Raw genomic sequence first — 24,306 nt, forward strand, 5'->3', positions numbered from 1 at the left:
ACGAAATAAGGATTGACAAGATCGAAAGTAACATACACATTGAAAGAAATGGAGCTAAAACCTATGAAATGAGTCATCTTCGTAACTTAACCTAATTGGTTGAATATCCTAAGATCTTGGTTCAATAAGCAAACATGAGAAAGAAGAAGCAAACAGGAAGTGGCAGCGGCGGCAAGACAAAGAGAGCAAAACAGAGAGAGGGAAGCAAAGGTTATTAAAAGCATATATATATATATATATATAGAAGCTAAAAAAAACCTTCTTAAAAATATCTACATTTTATCAAACATTATTAATCACCTTTTAAAAAGATATACATTTATTAAAGGAGGTTAAAAACCTTAGAAGAATATATAATCTTGTATCAAATATATTTTATTGTTATTATTTTTTTTTTTTTTTGGAAAATATCAATTTATACTCTCTAACTTAGGGATTGTATCAATTTAAACCTTAAATTAATAATTGTATAATTTAAATCTTGAGTTTTTGTAAGTGTATCAATTTATGCCATCCATCATATTTCATTCCGAAAAAGCTCATGTGAAACTTATGGTAGTATCAATGAAATCCTTAAGCTTACATACATGAATCTATTTGGAATCTCAGTCAAATTTTCCTATGAGAATTGTCTATACATTTACTTTAAATGTCAATTTTGTAAAACATGCATTTCAAGGAGTCTATAGGTGTTTGAGAATCGATGCATGGATGATTTTTGGTGTCTAAATTAATTGGCCTATAAAAATTTAGGAGTTTAATTGATTGAAATTATAAGTTCCACACAATATTGGTCAAACGAAATATGAAAAAAAGTATAAATTGATACACTTACGAAAGTTCAAAGTTTTAAATGATATAATTATTACTTTAAAATACTTTTAATTGAAACAACTTCCAAAGTTTAGGGGTATTAAATTCACATTTGCACAAAATTTTTAAAAAATATATACTTCAATAATTGAAATACTTTTGAAAAAAAAAATATACATTTATCAAAGACTTTAAAAACCTTTTGAAAAATATTATCCTTCTTATCAAAAAGTTTTAAAAACCTTCGAAAATTATCATACTTATTATCAAAGATCAATAAATACTTTTGAAAAAGATATACTTTTATTTGAGGCCTTTAAAAGCATTTGAAACGTAGATTCTCATTTATCCAAATTTTCTTTTTAAAAATAAATAAATAAATAACTACTTTTATGGAAGGTTATTAAACACTTTTGAAAAAGTAATATATTTATTAAAAAAAATTTAAAAACCTAAAGAACGTACATTATAATTTATTAAGCATTTTTAACTTTTTTTTTTTTTTTTTTTTTTGCAAAAGATATACATTTAAACCCCGTTTGATAATGTTTTTATTTTTTATTTCATGTTTCTTGTTTATTGTTCCATGTTTTCCATTTCTTTTTTTTTAAGATGTAGAAACAAGAATATATTTGATAACTACTTTTGTTTATTGTATTAGAAGCTTAGGCTTGCAATGGTAACAAATCATATAATTTAGGATGTGATTGATCAAATTAAAAATTAAAGAGCGTAAATGTAACAAACTTCATAATTTGGGAGCGGTTTATGCAATTTTCCAGAAAAACATTTGCCTAAGGTTGCATCTTTGTTCCCTCGATTTCAATGCTCTAAAATATCAAAATTCTATTTGGTAATGGTTTGGTTTATTGGTTTTTTGTTGTGAAAATTGAGCTTGTTTCAAACATTTTTTTTATCATGATTTTCATATTTTCTAGGTAAACATATAGATCCTTAGCTAAATTCTAAAAACAAAACAAACTTTTAGAAATTTTTTTATTGTTGTTTGTCTAAATTTAATTTGATTTTTGAAAATACACTCTTAAAATATATAAACAACATAACATACGAATCAATCCATGAAAGTGGTGATTATAGGTTTAATTTTAAAGATAAGAAATAAAAATAATTAACAAACAGGAGCTCAATTCTCTTCGATTTTTATTTTTGTTCAAAGGTTCAGATGCCAATAACTTCTTTTAATCATTGTTAATTTGTTGAATTACTAAACCTTGGAGATCTGATTTGATCCCGTCACTTTGCTGATGGTTGTTTTTGTTTGTTATCAATTATGACTTTGGACAAGAACCATGGTTGGACGAAAAAATTTCTAGTACTATGAAAGCTTTCTTCACACATAGATTTATCTTTATAATATTAGTGAACTCTAAATTAATGTAAATGAACCTCACTCTACTTTTAAGAGAACGTCGATATGGCACATAATAAATAGGAGTACGAAAATATTTCCGTACTCTCATAATACTGAAATTTTTCTGAGGATTTTGGATTTCTCCTATCACTATGAGAAATTCAAGTTCGTCGAATGAAAATCATAATTTCTTCTTATTGAAATCTCGTACATAACTTTCTTAGCTTCTTTGATTTTTAATCAATGTTTGTTAATTTCTTATTGAATTGGTTTTATCGATGATTTATGGTTTATTTAATGCTTTTTCGATTGTCGCAATGATCGAACATAGTCATACACATTTCTTGTAGTGAGTATGTAAGAAGAAGAAGAAAAGGAGTTTGTTTTGTTACAATTAAAAACTTAGAACAAATAGTCAAACTCCCTTTAGAATGGTTCCCTATCACCAACAACCTTGTAAAAAAGGGGTCATAAATTATGTGTTTGTTCCACCTATGAAACCTACCATTTTTTCATACAAATTAAACACCAAAATGAATTGGGTACAACATATAGTGATTCTAGTCTTCCAAGAATAATAATTTGGCCAACAAACTCATATATACTAGAGAATAATTTCATTGCATCATCCTATTTGTTTGATAAACAAAACAACATTTGACCCAATGGAGATATGGATGAAAAAGGCTAGTGCCAACTGTCAAACATGACATAAAAGAAAAATATATAGTAAATACTTAATTTTAACTTTACAACTTAAATAATCAAATTGAACACTTTAAGCTCCAATAAGGGAAAACTAATACCCTTAATTAGTTACATAACAACTCTTTAGGGTATGTTTGGAAGTAGGAGAGGTGAACTCCACTCATAGTTTGGTCCAAAGAACTTGTGAGTCCAAGTATTAAAAAAACAGTAATTTTATATCTTATCAATTCCTTACATAGTAGGTCCAAAAGTTCACAACTACCTAGAATTCATAACTTCTTATTCCTTACTATGCTACTCCTTACTTCGAACACCCTCTTAAAGATCTATGCATATTTAATGAGCAAGAAAAAAAACTAATAAGCATGGGTATAATTAAAAAAATTCAAATAAACTATATTTATTTGTTTTAGAGGAAAATGAAGAATATATGTATAAACTATCACATATAAATAAATATATCATTAAAGAACATTAGAGAATAAAGACATACGTTGGAATCTTGCAACATTAGCATACAAATGCACATTGGAGCTTAAGTACCTTTGTTGCAACCAACTTAGAATAATTGTTATTATTATTAATTTTGTATTTTTTTTTTCTTTTGACAATCTTTATAATTTATAATTTTGAAATTTATATACTTTTAAGGGCTGTTTTCAGATATAAAAAAATAAATCAAAATATTTACAAAATATAACAAAATTTTATAACTATCAATGATAGTCTATCAATGTCTATCAACATCTATCATTGACAGTTCTAAAATTTTACTATATCTTGTAAATTTTTTCAACAATTTTACCATTTAAAATAATTTTTCTACTTTTAATTTTGTAAAAAAGTCAGTCAAATTACAATGCCACGTTGCAGGTTAACAGACAGTATAAAAATGGGTAGGTGCGAAAGTTGAACTAACACTACTTTTCTTCTCCAATCATATCCTTTCTTCCACATCACAGGTCTTTTTAACTATAAAAGAGTCTACATTGTCATCAAAATACTATAACCAAATCGAGTTCATAATTTCTAAATCCACAATCTAAAATATTTTGTTATTGTGATCTTCTAATCATTTTAAAACTTCGATGGCTATTCTTCGCTTCTCAACCTTTGTATTTTCTGTGATACTCGGTACTTTTCTATTGATAAATTTTGATTATTTGGTTATGACAGTGAACGCAAGGCATCTCTTGGAGACCCCATTACCTAAGGTACCAGAAGACCTTCCAAAACCAAAAATACCAACCTTGCAAAAACCTGAGCTTCCTCCACTGCCAAAGGTTGAGTTACCTCCATTGCCTCATCTTCCACCCTTTGAAAAGCCTAAAGTACCTGAATTTCCAAAGCCTGAACTCCCAAAGTCGCTTGAATTACCGGAAGTATCGAAGCTTGATCTCCCCAAATTTCCAGAAGTTCCAAGCTTGCCTAAGTTTGATCTTCCCAAACTGTCTGAAGCTTCAAATCTACCAAAACACGAGCTCCCAAAATTACCTGAATTACCAAATGTGCCAAAACCTGAGGTTTCCAAGTTACCAGAATTACCAAATTTACCTAAACCAGAACTCCCTAAGTTACCTGAATTGCCACCTCTCCCAAAGCCAATTCTCCCTACCATTCCAAAGGACATACCTTTCCCTTCATTGAACCCACCCCACACAACCACAAACCCATGAATAGCATATTCTATCTACAACAGTTTAATTAAATATATATTTATATACGACAGTGAAAACTATATTATCTTTTGTTTCTCCTTTTAATTATCCCTTCGGATAAGTATGAGATTTTTATATAGGTTGTTTCTATTTTTATCAATGTGTTATTGTAGTTATATAGTGTTCGTCTTCTATACTTATAAAGACACATTATGTTATGAATAAAAATTTGTTTTGTAATGGTGTTTCTATGTAGTATCTTATTACATGGTAAATTTACAAGAGATACAACTGTCCAAATTATTTACTTAAAATCACATTAGCATACTAAGAGAAGCTACTAGGATATTTAACCCAATGAATTATATGCCAACTTAAATATTAGTAATGAAAACTTAATTTAGTGATAACTTAAAAACAATATTTTTTTCATCCATTAATTAAAAGAGAGAGAATATAAGATAAGGCCAAGTAATCTTTTAGGACTTAAGTAGACCCTGCACAAACATACCCAATATCACTGGAGATGGTAATAGTTTTATGACCTCTCAACAATAATGAGTTGAACTCATATCTAATTAGATCATTCTAACTATGGAAGAATTTTTTCATATACCAACTTTGCATCTTACAAAAATATATTTTAAATTATAAACATCTTAATTCTATAAGATATAGTGTAGGATGACATAAAAAAAATAAGGATTCTTAATATACGTATGACATAGACCCATTTAATGACATTGTTTGTCCTGTCATAATAGAGTTTACGACTATGTAAACAACGAAAATTGACAAAATTACTGAATCAATGTCAATAAAAGTATTAAACTCAACGGTTTGTTGATGCTTAGTAAGCATCCATATATATACTTTTAAATTAATTGTTTATTTTAAAGTAAAAATGAGAATTTTATTGATGATCTTTTTATACGAGTCAACTAATTAAAAAAGTTTCATGTCAATAGAGACTATATTGTTGTAGTGAAAGAAAGAATTTACGTGGTCGTGATTGAGAAGCTATTATCTCTTTAATGGCTTTGTAACTTTAACAAACGTTGGCCTTTAGTGCGAAAAAATGGACCTTATATCTTATACACTACTTTATCACTTAACTAATGATTATACTTTTGGGTTTAAACAATCCATGATTAATTTTTATATGTAAGGAATACAAAACTACATTATTTTCAGATTGGGCAATAAAATTCTCCTCAATTGTTTACATTCCTTCTCATCTCATTTCCATCCCTTCAGATCGTTCATCAATTCATCGTTTGCATCTCCCCCTCCTCTTACTTTGAGCATCTATTAACCATTAAGAAGCAACATTACAAGAAATGTTACTATTTTTTAAGGTCACAACTTTTGAAAAAACATAATTCAATAAAGCCTCTTTTGAAGGTTACCAAAATCTTAAAAAGTGTCTAAATAGAATCCAACGAAAAAAAGAAACCTTGCAAAATTATTATTTTTCTAAAAGGTTACATATCTTCGATAATATCCAAACTATTTATCAATAATTATATGGAGGGTTAAATTAGCTTTTACAAAGGTTTCATTATTTAAAACTTATAATGCCATTTTCAGAAAAAATAAAGTGCTTTCATAAATACTTCTTTATCCAATTGTAAATCCTTAAAAAAAGAAAAAAAGAAAAAAAATCTCTTGTTAAAATAATCTTTAGCACTGTAATCCAATATCATATTTAGCTTATTACTAACAAAATCTCAAAATTTTTTTTACTAGTCCATCTACAATTGTAGTACCCTGTATTGCCGAGCAGAAGAATGAAGCAAAAAGAATGGGCAACTATATGGATAAGAGTGTTGGAGACAACGACCCTCCAAATATTTTCATGATGGTATATTGACCACTTTAGACATAAACCGTCATAACTATGCTTTTAGTTTCACCTAAAATGTCTCATACCATTAGAGATAGTTGTTCTTACTTATACACCAGTAATCATCTCCTTATTATTTAACCAATGTAGGATTTTGGTTGTATTCCCCGTAGTCTTTTTTCGATAGACCATATTATAAAATAAAAAAATATATATATCTTGAAATTGTGTATTTTGTGTAAAAGATACTCTTGAGCTTTCAAAAATTTCAATAATACCCTTAAATTTCTAAAAAATAATGTTAAAAAATACTCTTACTGTGAGTTTTGGATGGAAACTATTAGTACTAGGAGCGAGTAGTAAAGTCCAAAAAATCGAATCGACTGGATGAAATATTGAAGTCAGTCGTCAAACAATTTCTGACCGACTGCCATATGGCAGTCAGAGCAAAACTGTCATGTCTATCAGCCGACAAGCCGAAAATGGCTCAGACCGACGGTATTGACTGACCAACTAACCAATCGGTTGATTGACATTAATACCTTCATTAGAACTAACACACCCAAATCTGGAAGAACCAATAGGTCGATGGTCGTCGTCGATCTGAGCCCAAAATTGACGTTGATTCACTATTGATCAACCTTAGTAAGTATAGTATGTTTCTGATAACTGGCAGAAATGTCAATTATTATAAGCCTTTTATTTAAAATTATGAGGGCTAATAAGTAGAAAATGCGGTGATAATACTTAGAATTTGCAAAAAATTGAGTTTTGCGTCGATTAGCACCTAAATCCTCACTGACCCCAATATTATGCGTTACTCCATGCCAAAGTGTCATTTTTGTAGCTATCGTAGGAATCAAACACATGCGTTGGAAATAAGCAATCGCAGACAAACGCATGCGCTGAAGCCAGGCTACTGCAAAGAAAAACACATGCGCTGAAAACTGAGCTATCGCATAGACGAATGCATGCGGTGATCGCATGCGACCATCACATGGAAGTTGCGGTGATCGAATGTGTCCATCGCATGGAAGTTACGATGATCGAAAGTGTCCATCACATGGAAGTTGCGGTGATCAATTGGAGATTGTGACCACAGAGTGGCAACCATAATAGAAAGACGATCGCAAGATGGGTGGAACGCGTTGATACTTCAGCTGAATCAAGTTCAGACGCATACCTTGGGAGTATCAACAAGATAAGACGATGTGACATTGCCTATACCGCGACAAAGGCAGCAGTGAGACATAACGCAATCATGATAGCTGTCGGCGTTTAAACCCTATAAATAGCCCATTGGACCTTTATTTCAAAGCATCTGAACTTCTGCCTCAAGGCAGAGGTTTGCGATCACAGATGAGAGCTTGAGCAAGATTTTTAGTGAGAATCCTTCATCTCCACAAACTAGACCAAGTGACAACCAGAGCTTTTGCCAGAGATAGAGCTCGAGAGAGACATCTCCACCATTCATCCATGGCACCACCGGCAACCTTGACGCAAAGTCCTTCATTTCTCTTCTAACTTCTATATTGTATTACATTTTAGCTTAAGATATTAAGACATTTTGTGATCAATGCATCTGTTGATTCCTTCAATGTCAGCTTCTTCATCATCTGTATCTTTATCATCGTTTATCTACATCGTTTATTTATCAAAAGTGATCGCATACTTAATCTTGTAGCCTAGAGATAGGACGCATGTAGCAACCCACCGAGAGGTATGCGTTGTGCGAGTATAGTGAGTTAATCCTCTTTGTTTGGTGAAAGGTTGTCGCAATGCTTGTCTATGGGTTGTTGCAATGCTTGTCTATAAGTTAAATAGTCGTGTCTAACTGCCTGAGAAGGTAAGAGATGAAACGCACTAAAGCAAAGTATGCATTATTCCTAGAGATAGGCACAATCTTATGATCGACGCAATCATGCATTATAGAGATATAATCATGCGGCTAACCACTGAGAGGTGTGCGATGCATTAGTGTGACGAGTTGGGATTACTCGAGCGATTTAAGATAATAAACATTACTATGCGTTAACGATTATTATGTATGTATCTATTCTCATCGCAAGTCTTTTATTGCTCAATTTGTTTAGTTAGGAGTAGGAGTAGTGTGTAAATCCATTAAACTTCTTCTTTTATTTTTATTCATCACCTCAAACGCATTGCTTCACAAGCATTATTGAGTGACAAGTCCCTGTGTTCGATCTCAAATTACCCGAGAAACTTGGGTTCATGTTATACTTGGCGTGAGCGTAAGAAAACTTGTGATAGGAACGCATGGTCATTGCATACTAGATTAACGCATTTTCATTCTGACGCATGACCTCAGACGCATGGGCGTAAATGCATAGCTTAAACTATGTCTAACGCATAATTGCGTGCACAAACCCACCCATCCTAATTTCCCGTCACCAGTTTCAAAAATACCCTTGAACTTTCAAAAGTTTCAATAACACCCCTAAATTTTAAAAAAATTCATAAATACCCTTATCATTAGTATATGGACGAAAACCATTAATCTTCATTTCAAAAATATCCTTGAAATTTAAAAGTAGCAATAATACTCTTAACCTTTTGTTTAAAGAAAATTAAAATTAAAATGCCGGTATGGTTAGTATAGTGATTAGTTTATTTTCAAGTTACCTCAAGTTAGAAAATATATAGGGAATTCTAAAACAAATCAAATAGATAATCCTCATTTTTCTCTTCATATAGTAACTCTCATTTTTCTTCCATTTATCCAGTTCTTATATAAACTTTTTAGTCATCAAATATAAATCAAAACATTATGTTAAAAGCATAAAATTACACAACATTTTAAAATCAAAATCTCTCCTTAAAACTCACCAAAATAATAAATAGTCAAATACAAAAAGAATGTGTTTGATTATTAATACACATTCAACTACTAACGTACGTAGAATCTTGTTAAAACATTTAAGTCCTAAGATTCTTTTGTGGTTCCATTATTCTTTTTCTTCTAATTATAGTCTATATACCTTGACTGAAAAGGGTTAAGAAACTTCCCTAGGTGAGTGAAATAAAATCTTAAATTTCTAAATTAACTACTCTTGTTTTAACAGGCAACTAAGGCATGTAGATAAAGCTCCACAACTAGACACATTACCTATGATTCTCAACATATGTAATAATAGGGTACAATACTTAAGGTAAATGTCATTGGAGAGCAACCCATCAATCAAGATCAAGTATGACCCCTATGTGAACATTTACAATCTTAGATGTAAATATCACCCAAATTTCAAATACAAGAATAAGGGAGGCCACAACTTCAATTGGGGATCCAAGTAGAGAATGAAGAACAACCTTCTTCTAGAACATCACTTGGGGTGAAATCTTATCCACTTTTATCTCTTGATTCTTACATTTTAGTAGTTTCTTTTTTCTAGGAAGTTAGCTAAGCTAAACTCAAGGAGGATGAGCTTGATAAGGATATTTTTGAGAATAAGATAGGATTATATTAGTCTTTTTCATTTTTGCAATACGAACACTTTGAAGTTGATGGTACAAATTCATGTCATTTGAGTTATATTCATGTTGGTGGATAGTCAATTTCTTAATTTACAAGAGATTAATTTAATTATAGTTGAAAGAGATAATTATAATTATGGATTTTCTTGATTAATAGAATATTCTAGGCATTCAAATTAATTGAGTATAAGTTTATTTACTAAAATTAATTTGTTAAGACATTTTTTCTTCCATAAATTTTCTCAATCCTCTCGGTTAAATTACAAATATTTTTCTACATTCAAAGAGTTATTTAGTCACATCATCTGTTAGGCCGTTTGTTTTTTAGGTTTTCTCCGGGGATTTAAAACAAATATTTAATTTTTTTTTTTTTACAGAGTTTCTCTTTTTTAAATCTAAAATATTATTATTCAGACCATTTTAAAATGCATTTGACATAGGATTTTTAGTACCTGCATAATAGTGAGATTTTTATTTTGGAAGATTAATAGTAAAAATATAATTTAATTAATTAATAAGTTAACCTCAATTATTCATTACTGTTAATTTTAATTAATTATTAAAATAGATCTATTATTGAAACTTAATAAATTTCAACGGATACTTTTACAACTAACATTTATGTTAGGTTAACTATTTAATATAAATTATTAGTATTAATTTTATTTTTGTAAATGATTTTAATAATTAGTTGTTTTTAAATATAGGAAAATGAACTAAAATATTTACAAATATAGAAAAGGTTTCATTAGATATTTGCGATAGACCGCGATAGACTACTATTCGTGTCTATTGTGTCATGATAGATACAGATAGTAGTTTATCGTGGTCTATCATGTATAGTAGTTTATCTGCAGTAGACTGTGATATTTTATTATTATTTGTAAATATTTTTAGCAGTTTTGTTATTTAAAATAGTTTCTCCGTTTAATTATGTTAATAAATTTTAGAGCAAACATCAATTTATACCATTAAACTTTGGGGGATTGTATCAATTTAAACCCTAACCTAAGAATTTGATCCATTTAAACCTCAAACTCTGGGGTTCGTATCAATTTAAATCCTAAACTATGAGATTTGTATCAATTTAAATCCTAAACTATGAGATTTGTATCAATTTAAATCCTAAACTATGAGATTTGTATCAATTTAAATCCTAAACTATGAGATTTGTATCAATTTAAATCCTAAACTATGAGATTTGTATCAATTTAAACTCTAAATTAGTAATTATATCAATTCAAACTCTAAAGTAATAATTATATCAATTTAAACATTGAGCTTTCATAAATGTATCAATGTAAACGTTGAACTTTCATAAATATATCAATTTATACACAGAATATTCATAATTGTATACAAATAAAACATAATGGACATAATGGAGAATTTAAGTTGATACAATTATGAAAGTTCAATGTTTAAATTGATACATTTTGCCAACAAGAGTGTAGCTCAATTGATATAGTGCTTATATTAGCGACCTTGAGGTCAGAGGTTAGATTCTCACATCTCATACTTTAATTACAATACCTTTGCCAAAAAAAAAAAAGAAAGGAAAAAATTATACACTTATAAAAGTTCAATATTTAAATCGATATAATTTCGATATAAATTTATATTTACCCTAAATTTTTATTTTAATTGATGAAATAATTAATTAATATAGCATTAAACTAAATAATACTAAATTTAATTACTATTCTACATTAATTGTTCTCATCATTTAATTTTGAATTTTATATACAAATTTGGTAAATTAAACATAGGTAACTTTGAGACAATAATTTTTTTGTTTATCCAAACACAAAAATTAATTATCCAAAACATTTGAAATCTAGATATTTAAATTCCAAATATTTAAGATCTATATCCATGAACTAATATCCGCGACTCAAACGGGTCCTTACGATCTGTGAAACAATATTCGTGACTCAAACGGGTCCTTACAAGAATTTAGATTACATTGTCAGACACCTTTAGAACGGTTCTAGAACGGAGGATAAATTTATTAAGGAATAGAGGAGCACGTGTCCTCCTCAACCGGTGACGTTATTAATTTATGTATGCTATTTTTTATTATATATAAAAGAATTCGTCGTTTTATTCCAAATATATAGTATTTATCTTCATTGTTGACATATGGTAATAGGTTGCTTCAGCGGCGTCAGGAGGCACCATTCTTACATTCAGACCTGACTTCCAGCCTCGAGCACTTTTCATATTATTATTTATTTTTAAAAAAATTATTTAAAGTTTCTAAATATATTTTTTAATTTTCAAATTTTAAATTACCATCGACTTACTAACAAATATTTCATATTTATAATTTTCATTACTAACAAATATTTCACATTTTAATAATTCAAAATTTTCTCATATAGATATACAATTTTTTATTTATGTTAATAATTTCAAAACATTCAATTTTAACTCTACTCCCTTAAAATTATCTAACAAATATATATAAATTACTTCAATTTCATATCTAAAAAATCTCAGAAATATTAATTTTTTTTAAAAAAATAACTATTTTATAAGATAAAAAAATGTTTTGTATCTATTTGAACATTGATTTTTACATTTTTTAGCTAATTGCTACATTAACTTTAAAAAGATGTATAATTGTATCTATTAACCACAAAGTTAAATTTAATATCTAATATAATATTCAATTTTTAACATTTTTAAACATGTACAAGACATATTACATATAAACTTTGTATTTTGAGATTCTATTAAACACAAAAATTGATAATTTAGGAAGTCATTAGACAATATTTAAAGTTTAGGTAACTATATATAAAGACAAATTTAAAACTCTATGAACTAAACTCACCATTATGAAAATGATCATAAATCATATAATGGTTCCACCAATGCAATCTACCCTTATTCAATTAACCAAATATGAATTTGGTTACAATTATAATATATAGTGACATTTTTTTTTTGCAATAATGATTTGGCCAACAAACTCCACATATACTTTGAGACTAAGTTAATAGCATGAACCAAGTTGTTTGGTAAGCAAACAAAATCTGACCCAATGGAAACATTGATGAAAAGCTTGGTTTAAAAAGGTCAAACTCGAAAAAGAAAATTACTAATTGCCTAATATTAACTATAGACCCGTTTAGATTAACTTGAGAAAAAAGTTTATTTCAAAAAGTTTATTTTTATTTAAATATTTTTGATAAAATGGATTAAAATACATTTGAAAATTTATTTTGAGTGTTCTCAAATATTCAAAGTTCTTTCAAAATGACTTATTTTTTAAATTAAACAATTGAAAATGTATTCCAAACACACTATTTAATTAACACTCAAATGTATCAAATTGAACCCTAAACTTGAGAAAAAAAAGTCAAATTAATAACCTTAATTAGGTAAGTATCATTTATTGTGAAGATCTGTATGTGCATGGTTGACAATTTAATTTTATAAGATATTTGATCAAGTGTTGGACATTTTTACAGTTGAATTTGCTAATTTTTCACTAACCTTCTTGATTTTGTGTCTGGATTAGATTTACTTAAATTTGGTTTTAAAATTTTTGTGAAATGAATTTAAGTATTATGTTTAGGTTGAAGTTTGAGTCATTTATTGGTTATTTTAAATTTTAATAATGAGAAATTTTTAAATATCATAAAAACTCAATTTTAATGAAGAATTTTGTTATTCACCATCGAAGTAGTATTAAATAAACTTAAAACCAACCTACTTTCATGGTTGAGTTGAGTTGAAAGACTTTTTAGACTTAACTCGGGTTGTAAATTTTTTCAAACCCAAATAACTCTTATTAAAAAATGAACTCAACCCAACCCAACCCAACCCAATCGTGAAATATTTGGGTTGGATTGGTTCAGGCTAATCGAGTCATTTATTTAAAATTTTATTATAAAAAGAAGTAAAACGTAAATATGTAAAAATCTAATTTAATTATTTTCATATATTGAATTAATGTTAATAACTTAATTTTAATTTATATAGTGAAAATTTTCTTTCTAAAGTGTATAAAACTACTTTTAAGAGTTATTGAAGAATAAATTATTCAAAAAATATTGGAATTAAATAATATTAAAATCAATATATGTAAAATAATTGTATTATAAGTAATAAAAAATATATTTTAAAGTTAATAATAAATTCAGGCTGGTTTGGGTTGGTTTGGGTTATAGGGTTGGGTTGGGTTGATCGGCTTTTTTGGGTCATCGGATTTTTTGAACACCCCTACCCACTAAATTAAATTTGAGACTAAAAATAAGTTTTTTTTTTTTTTCCCTATAAAAGAGAAACACGGATCTATGTTCATTTTAGCTAATGTTTCTATGATTAAGAATAATACCAATTTGAATAATTTGAGGATATAAGTTACATGTGAAGCGTTAATAATTCATCTCCAAATCAATAAACTACTTTTTCAAATTCTTTTAGAACTACTTAAATGATTAATTTGTTTTTTCTTTTAATAATCTTTCAGGATTAGAAATCAAATATAGTATTATAATTTGTTTCTGCTAACTTTTAACTCCATATAAATAGAGAAAAAAAAATCATTAAAGAACATTAGATTGCAATATATAACTTACATATACAGGTTGGAACATAATTTTTGTTGCAACTAACTTTGAAATTTTTATTTCTTTTTTATTTTTTTTTCAAGAAATATGCTCAAATTACAAGGCCACACGTTACATTTTAGAGAGAGTACTCATATGTGTGTAGGTGGGAAAGTTGAATTAACGCTTTTTCTATCCATCATCTCCTCTCTAATTACAACACCCTTTTCTTTTACCTATAAATAGCTTTACATGCTACATATGGAGATATCAAAACTTGCATCATCAAGTCAAGTTCATTTCAAGATCCATATTCTATAATCTTGTGTTATTATTTCTCTACTTCTTTTCTTGTAATTCAGTGGTTACTAATCGCTTATTGTTCAAATGCCGTTTAATTCTTGAAAAGAGCCATGAATCAAAAGAAGATTTATAAATACACCGAATTACTCTATTACTAAAAAAACGTAGCAATAGTGGTAAGTGTGGGGTCGAACCATAGAGAGACCAAGAATTAATTCCCTCTTAAGCTAAATTTGACTGTGAAAGTAGTAAAAAGTAGGTTTTGGTTTTCGATTAATCTGAAAACATGCAAGAAATTAAATTCCAAAGGGATAAATGAAAACAGCGGTTGATTCATCTAGTTCTCAGATCAATATAGATATTTAATGTAATTTCAATCATCGTTTTCTGCCAATTGATTATGCAATCGAATTATGCATGCATAACTACTCGCTCGATTCGATCTAACTAGACTCTACAGTGGCGGACAACTAGTATGAATCTAACCAATTAGACAGCGTCCTAGTTATTAATTAAGGTCGAAAAGGTCATATCCTAACTAATCTACATGCTTCTAAATTTTATTGGGTTCAATAGCAGCCATATAGAACTAAAAACACACGCATTATATTTTATTATTCAATTATATCGATTAACTGTCAGGAAAGATATATTCGATTAACAAATTTTATTGTTGAACCTAGTAATTAGCATATTCTAGGAATAGCCATTAAATGCCTAATTTACTATTGCTACTTATGGGTAGAGACGTCCACGGGGCAGGGTGGGGTCGAGGATGCCATTCCCCATCCCCGTCCCCGCTCCCCATNCCCCGTCCCCGCTCCCCATTTCATTCCCCATCCCCGTTAATTTTTTCCTCTTACTTTTTTTTTTTTTTGTAAAAAACCAATTAATTTAAATCATTAATGTGAGCAAATTGTAATTAAATAATTAACTTTATCACTATTATTTATTATGGTCAGTTTTATATGACAATTTGAATTTAAAGATAAATTACTCAAATTTTGGCCTAAAAGAGCTAATTAATTTTTTTAGTAGAAAGAAATAAATATAAATCAAATTACAAATATAATCCAAAATTTAAACATATTCATTATCTTTGTAACACTTTTATCGATTCAGACCTCAAGCGTCAAGTATCGTTGTAACGATGCTTCAACTCTCACTTGCGTCAAATGTGTGCATGTGGACACTGGAATTCCATTGATCATTGTAGTGTTGCAATGCCAAGGTAGCGTTGCGACGTTGTCCTACATCCTCAGCTTCTGTCATTCATCGTTGCATGGGCGTTAGAGTTATGCATGCATGAGTGTTACGACGCTCTAACAGGGGCAGTTTGATCATTTCTACTCCTTTCAAGTCTGGATGCTTAAATCATCTCCAAGTTACTTCAAATTAACCTTGTTTCTCACCAAATGGTTAATTCTACCTCTTGGTTGCTTGGTACCTACAAAATAAGACAATTAACACCTAAAATCCATTAACGAGCCTAAATTAAGTTAGGAATTATAATTTTTTTAGAGCTATTAAACACCCTCAACTTAACTCTTGCTCGTCCCGAGCAAGGTAGAAGTATACAATCAAACCAATGCCATTCAAAAACATGTTTGCTCATGTTGCAAAAGTTATTACTCTAGTATCAACAGACAAATAGGATGAAATTTGCAATCAACAATGAAATTCGATTACAATCAATCAATTAAGCACATTTTTACGAATATTTCTAAATCTATTCATGCATGAGTGAGCCTAGAGTCTTGCTAGTTAAGCTTGTATGACCCAAAAAAGTTTTATAAGGTCCTTAATCCATTTCCCCTACTCTGGCTCGGTTATCGACCTTGGACATACCTAACTTGCAAAAAAAAGGGAAACAATAATACAAGGGTACCTAAACTTACACACAAATTTTAAAAGGCATTTCTTTTACCTAGAGGGCTAGCTCTCACACTCAACTACCGGGAGCTATCCACTCTTTTTTCGTGGGGCCCTAAGTAGACATGACAGAGGTAGCTCTTTTCACCTCTATCCATGCATAAACACACTATTTTTTCTCTCTCTCTTTCTCTTTTTTTTTTTTTTTTTTTTTTTTTTTTTTTTTTTGCAGGCAAGCTAGCTATTGCCTTTTTTTTTTAATGCTTAGCAACTAAATTTCTTTTCTTTCTTTCTTTCTATCTCCTTTTTTTTCCACAAACTAGGACCTATTTTATCCACTTTGTCTAGTTTTTCTCTACAACAAGTATGGTTAGTCCTAAGTCAAAGGTAGATCTTTCAGGTTGACAACAGAAATATAAACTAGATAACCCAATTCTAACCATGCAAGACTTTAATTTTGCAAAACAATGACTTAAAGATGCATGAGAGACAAGAAAAGTTTTTAAAATTAGGCTAAAATCATGATCATGCTCTCCTAACATTATTTCATGCAATTTTTATTATAGGAAGAGTGTGTCATAAACTATCATCATAACAACCAAAGTAATAGAGCAAACAAAAAAATCAAGCACTGAACATAGTCCGAGCACAGCGCTTAAGGTCCCCAAGCTAAAACATACTACCCAACGGGTACACCACCACCAAGTTAAAATGATACCTTGTCCTCGATATATCTATAAAAAAAGCTATAAAGTAAAAAGGTACAAGGGAACAATAAACCTCCGTGTTATCGCGCACGGGATGATGGTTGGGCTACCACTCTCTTTAATTCGGTTTTGTTTCTTTTTGGGACCAAGGAGAGACCTACAAAAAAGAAAAACAAAAGAAAAAGGACTAAAAACAAGAAAAGAAAGCATATAAAATTAATCACCTAGCTACCTCTAGGAAGCACAGATTTTTAACGTCAATTGCTGGATGTGGCCTATCCCCTGTCAAGTCACAAAGAAATTCTTCTCTAGTCCCTTCTTAGATGAGTGAGTATAGTCCAGTAAGGCTAGAAGGTTATTTACCTCTTGAAAAGAACCAGACAGGTCGAATTTTGAATTTTTCATTTTTGGAAAAAAAGAGAAAAAAAAGAATCAAAAGACTCAAGTGACTCTAAATGGTCAAAATAAAGAAAATACTCAATTGACTATAATATGTAAGGAAAAGATGAGCAATAATAAAAAATGTAATAAATGCTAGGAGAAAAAATAGATTGAGGCTTGGGAGCCTCTAACGCTTTTACTTGAGACTCGTTGAAATGAAGCTTAGACTCATACTTAACCTCACTGACTTATTTTGAACATGGTGGAGAATAAACATCTTCATGATCATCAGTCTAGGGGAATTCCTCAACAAGACCGCCCTTGGTGCCATAGACTATGCGAAGCTTTGAATGATTCTCCAATGTTAGGATGGAATGTGTAAGATGGGGGATAGCAAGGACCTCAATTGGCACGGGGGCTTAAGTCTCCAGGTGATACTCAATAGACTCCTGCTCACACTGAGAAAAACCATTAGCAAGTTCACACATTATAAAACCCAAAGTCTTACCTTGACCTAAAGTATGAGGAGTAAGCTGATCAAGGGGATGATCGATGTCCATCACTCCACTGCTCATCTCAGTACTCTCAGAAGATGGTCCTATCAAAGACTCTTCAAGTCTCCCAACTGATTCAATTATTTGATCAATGAGGTCGCTCAGACTCTGAAAATTAGTTCCATCTTTGGATCCGAAATGGAAGCTATCCGGCTAAAAACTCAAGGATTCTTGATGACTATAGAAGGACTCCTGCACAATCTTACCAAAGCTGTTAGAAAGTTCCTTGACTAAATCTTTAAAGAAATACTTGAATTGGAGGAAGAAGAGTGCATCAATGTCAAGCTTAGGTTAGGCATCTCCCATGGAGGACAATAATCACACTCATGACCATGCGAAACTTGTAATTTCCTGGTAGCCAAAACTTGAACAAGAGAGGTTAGTTCAAATATTTGATTTCTAAGCTCATTAAATTCTCTTACCTCACGCTCCCATTGCTGGGTTGCTTGATTCATACGAAGCGCATAATAGATATTTGAATCATCTAGCAAGATAAAACAAGTAGACATAAGAAAAGAAAACTATTTTTGGGTTTTTAAAGTTTACAAGTCAAATTCAACTAAAAAAGATTAATTGGATTGCTTCCCCGACAATAGTGCCATTTTGTTCGAAGCCTTTTTCGGTATCATTTAATTCCTGAAAAGAGCCACAAATCAAAAGAAGATTTATAAATATACCGAGCTATTCTATTACTACAAAAATGTAGCAACAGTGGTAAGTGTGGGGTCGAACCATAGAGAGGCTAAGAATTAATTCCCTCTTAAGCTAAATTCGACTGTGAAAGTAGTAAAAACTAGGTTTTGGCTTTGGATTAATTTGAAAACATGCAGAAAATTAAATTGCAAGGGATAAATGTAAATAAGGGTTGGCTCATCTAGTTCTCAGATCAAGCTGAACATTCAATGTAATTTCTTTCAATCATCGTTTTCTGTCAATTGATTATGTAATCGAATTATGCATGCATAACTACTCGCTCGATTAATCTAACTAGCCATTAGCAGACAACTAGCATGAATCTAACCAGGAAAGCATCCTAGTTATTAATTAAGGTTGGAAAGGTCATACCCTAATTAATCTACATGCTTTTAAATCCTATTGGGTTCAGTAGCAGCCATATAGAACTAAAAACACATGCTATGTAATGACCCGACTTCCGAGGACTAAAGCTAGGTCGTTACTAAATGCATGCATGTATGCAAATTAAAACGACATCCTTTTTATAGTGAAATAAATATTAAATAAATAAGGTAACTTAAATTATCTTTATTGAATTCAAATATTAAAATCAAATGATAGAGTACCCATAAGTTATAAATGGAAATAAATAAGTCTGAAAAGAAATCTCAAATGATAAGTTTCAAATGTCAAGACCAAAAGTTAAAAATACAAAAGAACTCTTAAAACATGAACAGAAGCATTAAAATTAGTCCCTAGTAGCTCGTTCATGGATTCCTCTTGTCATTCGCCGGCGCGTCCCTACCCTTACTTGAAACATAAACATAAGAAAGAGTGAGTATAAAATACTTAGTACGTAACTCCACTATTGGGGTCAGGCTAGGCATCTATGTTCTCTAGATGCCTATCTTTGGTGAGACGTAAGCATGCCCATAGTCCCCATGGGACACATATATACATGAATATCTAAATTTCATCTGACCGTAGTTAATGTTGGCTTTTTGGCCCTTAATCTCAAATTAAGTAATTAATCAATGTTTTGATGATAACAAACTCAATTTTTAATTACTGAAAATCTTAGTGTTTTAATATGTCCATAGCGTAGAGCTCGAAACAACGATTCCAACACCTCTTGAATCACTCAAATCTGAGCTAAAACGAAGACGATATGACCGAAACAAGTCTATAGAGAAAATATCGTGGTGGATGACGTGGCATAACCAGATCATTTGCATGTAGACATGTGGCAGCATATTGGTTGAATGGTGGAATTAAGAGCTTAACATATGATGGACTTTTGATTTTTGGATTGATGTAAAAAAAATTGAAATTAAAAAGAAATTTAAAAAGAAAATAAATTTAATATTATTTTATGTTTGTGTCTAACGACTAGTTTTTTATACATGGTATGTTTTTTATTTTTGGATTGACTTTAAAGAGAATGAATTTAAAAAGAAAATGAATTTAATATTATTTTATGTTTATATCTAATGGCTAGTTTTTGACACATGATATGTTTTTTTATTTTTTGGATTAATTTTTTTAAAAAAAATAAATTTCAAAAGTAAAGGAATTTATTATTATATTTTGTTTGTATCTAACGACTAGTTTAGTTTAAAATCTCCACCATTGATTTTTCTTTTCCAAAATCCAATGGTCCAAATTAATTGTGATTTTTAAAAAATTTTCCATCTCTATATAAACCATCTTCCTCTCCAAATTTTAAAACCAACAAATTTTACATTTCATAATCCTCAAAAACTCAAAAGTTTCATTGTTGCTCTCTCTAAGTTCCCAATTTTTTTTTTCTTTTCATCTTATTCTTGAGAGAGTGTTATTGTATTGTGAGGATAAACTTGTTGGGTACTTAAATTACTCAAAGAAAAGGAATTTAGTGTTTTGCAAGAACTTGATAAGGCTAAAGAATCTATTAAAAAGTTGACAATAGGTGCTCAAAGATTAGACAAGATAATTGAAGTAGGCAAGCCCTTTTGATGTAAAAGGGGTTTAGGCTATATTGATTAATGTTCTACTCCTTCAAGTTCTAAAACTATCTTTGTTAAAACATCTCATAATATGCCTAAGGTTGTGTTCTAAGCATGTTAAATCTAACTTTGTGCCTATATGTCATTATTGTGGTGTTGAAGGCCATATTAGACCTAAGTATTTTAAATTGAAATATGCTCATACTACTTCTCCAAGAAGATTTTTTTCTCAAAGGGTAAAGTTTCACAATGCTCCAAGGAATAATTTCTCCAAGAAAAGTAGAGTGCATAATTTGTTGTAAGAGATAAAATCTTTACATAATGTTGTTTGTTTCTCATGTGGCAAGTTTGGACATACAACTTATTCTTGTTACTTGTCTAAATCCAATGCCTTAAATGTCTATGCAAAAATGAAATGGATTCCCAAGTTTGTCAACGCTAACCATCTAGGACCCAAACAAGTGTGGGTACCAAAGAATCAAACTTGAACATTTCTGTTTGTAGGTTTGTTTGAAAGCCTCTAACAAAAACAAGTGGTACTTGGATAGTGGTTGCTCGAGGCACATGACAGGAGACCCATCCAAGTTTGTCTCTCTCTCCAAAAAGGATGGAGGTCTTGTAACTTTTGGTGACAACAAGAAAGGTAAAATAATTGGTAAAGGTAGTATAGGTAATGAATCTTCTATTTTAATTGAAAATGTACTTTTGGTTGATGGTTTGAAGCTTGAATCACTTAGTATTAGTCAATTGTGTGATAAAGGCTTTAGAATTGTGTTTGATAAAAAGAATTGCATCATTGAAAATGCTAGTGATTGAAAAGTTATATTTGTTGGAAATAGAGATAAAAATGTTTATACTATTGATTTGAATGATTGTCCTATTAATGATAAATGTTTATCGGCTTGGAATAATGATTCTTGGTTATGGCATAGAAGACTAGACATGCTACGTATGCACTTAATTTCAAATATTTCCAAGAGATTCTTTGGTTAGAGGTCTTCCCAAAATTTAAATTTGAAAAAAGACAAAGTTTGTGATGCTTGTCAAATGGGTAAGCAACTAAGTCCTCTTTCAAATCTAAAATGTAATCTCTACAACTAGACCCCTTCAATTATTACACATGGACTTATTTGGCCCTTTCTAGAATTGCTAGTTTTAGAGAGAACTATCATGCCTTGGTGATAGTTGATGATTTTTTCAAGATTTACTTGGGTTTTGATGCTAAAACATAAGGATGATGCTTTGAAAAGCTTTCTAGTTTTGCAAAAAGAGTTCAAAATGAAAAATGTTTTTTGATTTCTAAAGTTAGGAGTAATCATGAAGAAGAATTTGATAGCAATATTTTTGAAACTTTTTGTGAAGAAAATGGTTTTCTTCATAATTTCTCCGTTCAAGAACTCCTCAACAAAACGGTGTAGTTGAAAGGAAAAATCGTACTTTGCAAGAATTTGCTAATCAATGTTGCATGAGTATGATTTACCTACATACTTTTGGGCGGAAGCCGTTAACACCACTTGTTATGTTTTAAATAGAGTTTTAATTAGACGTTCTTTGGATAAAACTTCTTATGAACTTTGGCATAACAAAATTCCAAATATTGGGTATTTCAAAGTTTTTTGTTGAAAATGTTTTTATTTTGAATAACAGAGAAAAACTTGGAAATTTGATTCTAAGATGGATGTTGGTATTTTCTTGGCTATTCCTCTACTAGTAAAGCTTATAAGAGTTTTCAATAAAAGAACTTTAGTAATTGAGGAATCTATGCATGTAGTATTTGATGAATCTTGCAATGTTATTTCTAATGAGCCTATTTTATAGTGATGTTTTAGAAGGAAATTTTGGAGATTTACTTGTTAGTGACAAAGGCAAGGAAATTGTTTCAAGTAAGCAAGAGGTGAGCTTAATCGAAAAAGAACGAAGTTGGTTCTTCATCCATGCCTAAAGAGTGGAGGTATGCTCCTTCCCATCCCAAAGAATTAATTCTTTGTGGATCCCGAACAAGGAGTGAAAAATCGTTCCTCTCTTAATATGTTTAATAATCTTGCTTTTGTTTCTCAAATTGAACCAAAAAGTTTTAAAGATGCCGAAAATGATGAATTTTGGATTTTAGCTATGCAAGAAGAATTAAATCAATTTAAAAGGAATAAAGTTTGGGGTCAGTCCCTAGGCCCTCTCATGCTTCTATAATTGGAACTAAATGGGTTTTTAGAAATAAATGGATGAAAATGAAAATATCATTAAAAATAAAGCTAGACTTGTAGCTCAAGGTTATTGTCAAGAGGAAGGAATAGATTATGAAGAAACTTTTGCACCCGTTGCTAGATTAGAAGCTATTAGAATGTTGCTTATTTTGCTTCTTATAAGAATTTCATTTTGTATCAAATGGATGTGAAAAATGCATTTTTAAATGGTTATATCATGGAGGAAGTTTATGTAGAACAACCTCCGGAGTTTGAAAGTTTTGATTTTCCTAATCATGTCTTAAGTTGAAAAAGACTCTTTATGACTTAAAACAAGCTCCAAGAGCTTGGTATGATAGACTTAGTAATTTTCTTGCTTGAGAATAGATTTAAAATGGGTAAAATTGATACTACTCTTTTTATTAAACTAAAGAAAATGATATGCTTTTAGTACAAATATATGTGGATGATATTATTTTTTGTTCTACTAATCCATCTTTGTGTGAAGAATTTTTAAGATGTATGCATAGTGAATTTGAGATGAGTATGATGGGAGAACTTAGCTTCTTCTTTGGATTCCAAATCAAACAACTCGAGGATGGTATTTTCATAAGTCAAGAAAAATACACAAGGGATTTACTCAAAAGGTTCAAATTCAATGAAGGTAAAATTGCAAAAACTCCTATGAGCACATCCACAGCTTGACAAGGATGAAAAAGGTAAGTGTGTGGATATAAAAACTTATAGAGGTATGATTGGATCTTTACTTTATTTAACCGCTAGTAGACCCGATATTATGTTTAGTGTATGTCTTTGTGCTAGATTTCAATCTTGTCCTAAGGAATCACATTTACATGCCGTTAAAAGAATTTTTAAATATGTGCTTGGTACTATTGATTTAGGCTTATGGTATCCTTGAAATGTTGAATTTAATTTGGTAGGATATTCCGATGTAGATTTTGCGGGTAGTTTACTTGAACGTAAGAATACTAGTGGGACTTGTCAATTTCTTTGTAGTTCCTTAGTTTCTTGGTTTAGTAAAAAGCATAATTCGGTTGCCTTATCCACTACCAAAGCGGAATATATTGTAGTTACTAGTTGTTGTACTCAAATTCTTTGGATGAAACAAACAAGTTTGATAATGTGCCTATATTTTATGATAATACTAGTTCTATTAATTTGAGTAAAAATCCTATAC

At 30.1% G+C, this 24,306-nt stretch overlaps 1 protein-coding gene across 1 annotated transcript; it reads left to right on the forward strand.

The window, feature by feature from the left end:
* Positions 1-3,914: 3,914 nt before the first annotated feature.
* On the forward strand, positions 3,915-4,745 carry LOC120078520 (protein PELPK1-like). The gene has a single exon (XM_039032793.1). It carries the CDS (start codon positions 3,982-3,984, stop codon positions 4,567-4,569), a length of 588 nt encoding a protein of 195 aa, XP_038888721.1. The 5' UTR covers positions 3,915-3,981; the 3' UTR covers positions 4,570-4,745.
* Positions 4,746-24,306: the final 19,561 nt, after the last annotated feature.

Source organism: Benincasa hispida, chromosome 5 (assembly GCF_009727055.1).
Source record: "Benincasa hispida cultivar B227 chromosome 5, ASM972705v1, whole genome shotgun sequence".
Taxonomy (NCBI): domain Eukaryota; kingdom Viridiplantae; phylum Streptophyta; class Magnoliopsida; order Cucurbitales; family Cucurbitaceae; genus Benincasa; species Benincasa hispida.